The sequence below is a fragment of the Urtica dioica genome, chromosome 11, assembly GCF_054948205.1.
Source record: "Urtica dioica subsp. dioica isolate 48M chromosome 11, U.dioica_male_clone48M_v1_H2, whole genome shotgun sequence".
Classification (NCBI taxonomy): domain Eukaryota; kingdom Viridiplantae; phylum Streptophyta; class Magnoliopsida; order Rosales; family Urticaceae; genus Urtica; species Urtica dioica.
In genome coordinates, this window is record NC_142766.1 from 6,753,542 (window position 1) to 6,760,581 (window position 7,040).

At 34.2% G+C, this 7,040-nt stretch overlaps 1 protein-coding gene across 1 annotated transcript; it reads right to left on the bottom strand.

The window, feature by feature from the left end:
* Positions 1-235: 235 nt before the first annotated feature.
* On the bottom strand, positions 236-4,401 carry LOC149380904 (F-box protein At2g26850-like). The gene is made up of 5 exons (XM_089630343.1): positions 3,150-4,401; positions 2,981-3,060; positions 2,716-2,894; positions 2,193-2,267; positions 236-555 (listed from the first exon to the last, which is right to left on the bottom strand). Exons 1-5 carry the CDS (start codon positions 3,864-3,866, stop codon positions 365-367), a joined length of 1,242 nt encoding a protein of 413 aa, XP_089486469.1. The 5' UTR covers positions 3,867-4,401; the 3' UTR covers positions 236-364.
* Between the last annotated feature and the right edge of the window lie 2,639 nt (positions 4,402-7,040).

Here is a 7,040-nt window from a genome sequence, read left to right on the forward strand (position 1 = left end):
AAAAAAAAAAAAAAAATTAGAGTATCACTCTCTCTCTCAAACTAAATTGATCTCCATCGATATTTATTCCCTCTTAACTAAATAAATTTTCCAATTCATCTCTTCCCATCGTGTCATGTTCCAAACATCACGGCCGTTCTTAATTCTTAGGTATTATTAAAATTTGGAAAATGTTCTTATATAATCTTTAACAATCGTCCCCATCCAAGTGTTTACTATACCGTGGGCGTGTACATACAAATCAAGCTGCATCCGATGTGGAGCAAATAACAAATATACGGGGATCGGGATTGTGCATGAAACAAATTTCCAATGTACGTGACATATGATTTTTCAAAAAATATGTACAGTAATAAATTAAAAATTAATCCAAAGTTTCAGTTGGCCAGAGGTTGTTCCAGGTGGAGATCTCGTGGTGGTGGTTGTTGAGCTTCCTGATTCCGCCGTAGAAGCCGTCGGCTTCATTGCCTTCCTCTCTGTGCTCTTTCCTGTTCACCCTTGTGTGTCGCCACCGCGACCCCACCGTGTACTGCTTGAAGTCCAGCACCACAATCTCTGCCAACAACAAAACGCCTCTCTATTTTCACATTTCATGCTCAAAATTCCAAAATAAAAAATTACTCACATAGACCTACATGGCCAATGTCATAGTCTAGCTAGCGTTAGCTATATTGTATATCATTCAGTTTTATTTTATGATCGTGTACAACTTTTACTAAAGTGCTACAATTTTTTACTATTTTATTTAAATTCCTTTCTTTTGGCTATAAGACTTTAATAAAGTTATTGTCTGGTAAAAGCAAAACAGAACACAAGAGCCATCACAACTGACATGTTGATTTAAAACAGTTTCATTGAAAGAAAACAAGTTTGAGAAAACTAGAAGCTGCTAGAGAATCCTATGTTATAATGAAATCTCAAACAAAATTGTCAGAGTAGACTACAGTAAATTTGCTTTTTTTCAGAAATAACACGTACTTAATTAAGTGGCCCATGTTTGAGTTGTGTTAGCTATGTAATCATATGATCATATATCTTATTTTGATGAACTACTCTTACTGTCCGATTTAGATTTTGTGAAAAAAGTATATATTTAGTTAGAGCAAATTTGATGCTATTTTGCTATATAAGAACGTTTTTTTTTTTTTTATGGTAATTAGGGAAAGTATCGACGCCAGCGTATACTCCTATAAAGTGATTGAATTTGTTTTAGACAACCTAAAAGATAAGAAAGATGGTAAGCCTAAGACTATAATAGAATGGGAAAAAAATAACGAATGAAAAGTAAGCGGCACGAAAATATGGTAAATCTTGGTTGGCATGAATAAGGAAAGCTGATTGGGGCTAGAATAGAATGGACCCACCAAGTTTGATAGAAGTAAAGGAACGTTAATAGCTCAAACTATGATATAACGGAATTATACGGTGTGGTAGGTTTGAATTTTCCATGGAAGGAATAATATGTATGGGCTTGAAATTGATTGTGTCATTCTTGACGGTAAGCCAACAAGTAAGAAATAGGTAATGATGAGCTTTTATTGGGAGGCACAAGAAACATACAAGCGTAAACAAAGCACAAAGATTCCAATTCGCCAAAAAAAGACAGGACGTTCAAGTCATCTCAGTGTGGTTGGCCATAAACAATTTGCTGAGACAGAAATTATCACAATGTTGGTGGAAAATACGACATATTGACAATAATATGTCTCGGGTCCAATTGAAACTTCACACGCAAAAGTGGTCCACCAATTTGATATACGCACAAATTAAAAATTCAAACTTTACGTTCACGTCATCCACACCTCCTTCCTTCACTGAGCATGAAATCAATTAACGAGAATATATTTTCCAAAAATGTCACCACCACGCAGCTTATTATTATTTTATTATTATTATTGTGTCTATTTTTAATAGCCTAGAATATAGCTACAGCTGTATTTCAAGCTGATAAACTCTCATGGAGAGAGAGAGAGAGAGAGAGAGTTTCAGTTAAATATTAGAAGATAGAGAGTAATCAAATGGTTGAGTCGAGTGCATAAGGACGAAGGACAAGAAAAAAAAGGATTTTTGGTTAGATATCTAGTTGTTAGATTCCATTTAGTTATGTTTGAGATCAACTACTAGATGAAAAGTTAAAGATGAAAAATAAAAAATAAAAATAAAATGGAAAAAGATATAAACAAAACACTCACCACTATCATGACAACGGCAGTGATTTTCATTCCCATCACATGATTCCAAGTGACCAACAACCCCATACCACCAACCTGCAAATAGATAAATTTTTAAATAAATAAATAAAAACGGAAGCACAACATGTCATTAAATCAATACTACTGTAACCTGATTTATTGACACGAACGATCCTTGATATACATTAACAATTCGATATGGTCAATATTTGGTTGTTGATAATGGATATCAACCTAATATTTCTTATGATAATTACCTCATCAACCACTTTTTGCGTTCATACTACTGTGTTACATTGATTATATTATATTACTATTGGCACCAAATATTAAGGAAAACGTCAATTATGGAATAATCACCTCTCAAAGGTATAGAAATTAGGTTGCACTTTACTACTTTTCTTTTTCCTCTTAAGCTAAAGAGAACCAAAACATGTTACGTGTAGAATCATCTTTCCTTTAGAGAAAAGAAATAACAAAAAAAAAGGATGGATATATTGGTGGTGTGTTGTGTAAAACAAACCATATGGGAAGTCTTTATTTCTTCTCCACTGAATCTCAATGTGGTCGCCGGGGGTCAATTGATGCAGGCAATCGGAGAGGTGGAGATCGTGTGGAGACGTGTCCACCGGAGGAGCTCTGAGCCTCTCCCAAGCCACTCCACTCTCCACGCCCATTGCCCTCCTCCCATGTGCCGGGTATCTAACAAAAAAAAAAAAGTCAAACATATAAATGCTCAATCACTATAACACAAAACAAAACAAAAGAGCACGAACGAATAAGCATACCTGGCTTGGAAAGTGTCAGTTCTAGGGTCGTAGCTCATCTGAGCATCGTAGCACGACAGCATAAACCCAACATGTCCGTTCTGTACACAAAAGCAACCAGAAACATTAATCATCAGAGAACCCAACAAAAAAATAAAAATGAAAAAGTTACATTTAAATCTATATATACCTCTCGGTTGTAGACCTGAGCCGGGAAGCAAAAGTTGCCGGTTTCAAGAGAGATGTACCAAGCCATGACCGAGTCAGCTCGGAGAGGACTGCTCAGCTTAGTAGCGTCGTTGCACTCGGAGGATGAGTCAGGTTTGGGTCTGGTGATGATCCAAGAGAAAGGCCAGCCCAGAGAGAGAAGCCTGAGAAGACCCTTTTGCTGCTTATTGCTATTGGCCTGCCTCGCCAGCTGGTCGTGACGAGGCCTGGACGCCACGTGGCATTCCCAGTCTCTCCGGGCGGCTCGGCCCAAGACTCTCCCCCATTTGCTCTTCATGTGCCTCTCCCACAGCCTGTCGCTGACGCAGCGCTCTCTCATGGCGGAGCAAACTCCGGCGAGGCTGCACAGCGCTCTCGGCGGGAGTCTCTCCAGAATGCAGTCCAGCGCCAGCTCCGGGAGCTCCAGCAGCGGAGGGGCTGACACGTCATCGTCTTCTTCCACGCTCTCCACCTTCGAGGTCGTCGAGGCTTTCCTCTTCGGAGACATTGTTTTCAGCGGTGGGTTCGGATCGGAAGCGGTAAAGATGAGATCTTTGAGGAGAGCGAGAGGGGATGAAGAAGGTAACGATAGTCTGGCCTCGCTTCTCGTTGACTTGCGATTCAGATTCGGATTCAGAGAGAAAATGGACTTGTAGAAGAGGAAGAAGGGGATGCAAGTTATGAAAAAGTAGAGTATCATTACACGAGACACAAATACTCAATTTTTTTTTTTGTTTTTATATTTGATTGCTTAGTATTACGTATAGAAGTTGGGAATTTTTTTGCTTCTCCTTCCTTCCTTCACTTTGGGTTTGGTCAAATTCAACTAAGTTTTGCAACAATGGTAAAGTATATAATAATTCAAAAGAGGAGAGCTTTGAGAGGTTGAATTTGTGTCTCTTTCTTCTCACTTGTCTCAACTAAGTCAGTCACCTCTCTCACTTTAAATAAAACCAATGAATGAGATGAGTGAGAGGGAGAAAAGTATTATAGAAATTGAGAGAGGTAAATGTGGGATCTTGAAAGAAACACAGCATCAGCAACCCCACTTTGAATTTTTGTGAAGGAGATTTTTAAATAAATCGTTAATCTGATTATTTGTTTTTAACACCATTAATAACCCATTAGGTGGGCCTCCCTCTCTATCTCTCTACTATTATACTATACCACCCTAAATAAAGCCAACTAATTTGTACATAAGTTTGGACTCAAGAGAAATCAAAACACCTTTTAAGATTCTTTTATGAGATGCCTTTCATTTCTTTTATAAGAAGAACCCAATCGTACAGACACGTTGAACAGCTGGCACTCAATAAGAGAGGATTATCTAATGAAGATATTCAAAAAGATGAAGGCAGAAGGCTAAATGGAGTTGATTTGTTCAAAAAAAAAAAAAGAGAAGGAAAATAAATGGTTTCTAAGGAAATGAGGTTCAATTGGATGAACCAAAGGAAGCTTAATGGAGAAAGATGTGGGACACTCAGATCTGATATGGGTCTATCTGACACATGGAGTTCCCAATATAATGAAACAAATTGGAGATAAGTCTAGATACAAAGACCCATATCTACAAAATCTAATCTTCATATTTCTTCCTAAACAAATCATGTCAATAAATAGTAATAATGTTATTAGAATATAAAACTATAGATCCGAATAGTTGGGATTGAATAGCCTCTATAGCAGTTGATCTAAAAGCAGTTCAACTTGACCGGAAACCAAACGTAAGGCTTTGTTTAGAAGGAAGAATATACAGACTTGACTATATGAAACTGTGAATTAAGCAAGAGGGGCAATAAATAAATAATGTGAGCGGATTGTAAATTTTTGAAAAATTGATTGGTGTAAATTAGGAGTATAAATACTAATTTTTTTTTTGTTAGGTGTCAATGAAAAAAATAAACATTAAAAAATGATTTCTCATACGTGTATAATAAATTAATAATGATAAGTATAAAGGTAAGAAAAGTGTTTTAAAGTTTAATATTTTCAAAATAGTGGTTATTTAAAAAAAATATATATATATATATATATATATATATATATATATATATTAATGTCTTTCAACTATAAATAGTTATTAGCAATTATTTTTTTATAAAATAAAACTATGAGTAAACAAAGTTAAGCAGAACTCAAAATAGTAAACAATTTTTAAAATGTAAACATGAAAGAAAACTATTGTTTAGGACTTGCGAAACACTCTTTTCGCGATAAAGACTTTAAAAAAAATATTTACAAGTAGTTTTAAAAAAAAAAAATTACCACATATAATTTTGGAATAAAAATTAGGGCTAAAGGTTACAAAATTGGTTTTGTCCTTTTAAATCTCTTAAATTTGGGAGAAATTGTTTTCCTGTGAGCCTAAAGAAAACCAAATCTTTAATTATTTTGATTCTATCTCTAGCTCCCTCGTTCCGAGATTTATTAAACATTAAAAAAATAGCCAGTGCACATTATTTATTCCCTTGATACCCTTATTAATTTATAAATTAAATTTATTTTCGAAATTAGAAAAACTCTTCAATTTATTATTCAAAATACATAATTATAAGGTTCTTAATTATCTCTTTCTCTCTCCATATTTTTAGCCATGATCAGAGTAAAAAACAACAGCAGTGCTATTAATAGTAGATAATAATTGTTAATAGATTTTATGAAACAACAACAGAGCAATTAATAGTAGGTAAGAAATGTTAATAGGTTTTAGGGTCGGCTAAAGAAGTAGCCAAAATGACACCCCTACTTTAAAATTATAGCCAAACTATTAACATATTTAGGAAAATAGCCAATTTATCATGACAACATTCTAATATTTCAATTATACCCTTAGGTTAATATTATTAACTATCATAGTAAATAATATCATCCATAACAAAAAAAATAAGTAAATCTAATTAACAATAACAAAAACTACATTAAATCTTATTTGTCGTAACAAGAATAATAGTATATCTTATTTACCGTAACAAGAACAATAGTAAATCTTATTTACCGTAACAAGAAAACAATAAATTTTATTTACCGTAATAAGAACAACAGTAAATATTATTTACCGTAACAAGAATAAAAGTAAATTTTATTTACCGTAACATTTTGTAGTTAATCTAACAGAAAAATTATCAGAGATGAGGACTAGTTTATCTAACAGTAAATACGATTTACTAATTATTTCCGTGATCAATCGAGGACTAACAATCCGACAGTAAATCATATTAACCATTGAGTAAATCATTCGTTTCTATGGTAAATATGACTAGTTAATCTAACAGTAAATAGGATTTACTAATTATTTCCGTGAACAATCGAGGACTAAAAATCCGACAGTAAATCATATTAACCATTGAGTAAATCATTCGTTTCTATGGTAAATATAACAGTAAATCTTATTTATCGTAACAAGAACAATAATAAATCTTATTTACCGTAACAAGAACAATAGTAAATACGATTAACCATAACATTTTCTAGTTAATCACTCATTTGTTTGTTCATCAGCGATAAAAAATATCCTAATTTACCATAACAATAGTAAATTTTGTGCTATTTGCTTAATTTTTGTTTGGTCGATAGTTATGGTTATCTGTTGCGAAGGATTGGGGTTTATTTATATCAATATTTTTTTTAATAAAGAAATATTAATAATAATACGGCTTTCCACTTCCATCTCGTCCTTACCCACAAAAGAAATCCAGAATCCGAAACAAAGAAACAGAAAAAGATTAACAAAATTTCTCTCTGGTTCGAAACCCTAGAAGCTCTGTCCAGATTGAAGGTTTCTGTGATGGGGACACTGTACGTGAATGCAGTTCCGCCGCTGGATCTGAACAGAAACACCAAGTGGTTCACGTACCCAGGCGTTTGGACCAGCTAC

Bases quoted from the DNA above. Each gene is read 5' to 3' on its own strand.
- LOC149380904 (XM_089630343.1), bottom strand. From the start codon at position 3,866: ATGATACTCTACTTTTTCATAACTTGCATCCCCTTCTTCCTCTTCTAC. The intron at 3,061-3,149 runs GTATATATAGAT...TTTTGTGTACAG, and splicing joins CTCAGGTCTACAACCGAGAG to AACGGACATGTTGGGTTTAT. The intron at 2,268-2,715 runs GTTTGTTTTACA...ATCTATTTGCAG, and splicing joins AAATAAAGACTTCCCATATG to GTTGGTGGTATGGGGTTGTT.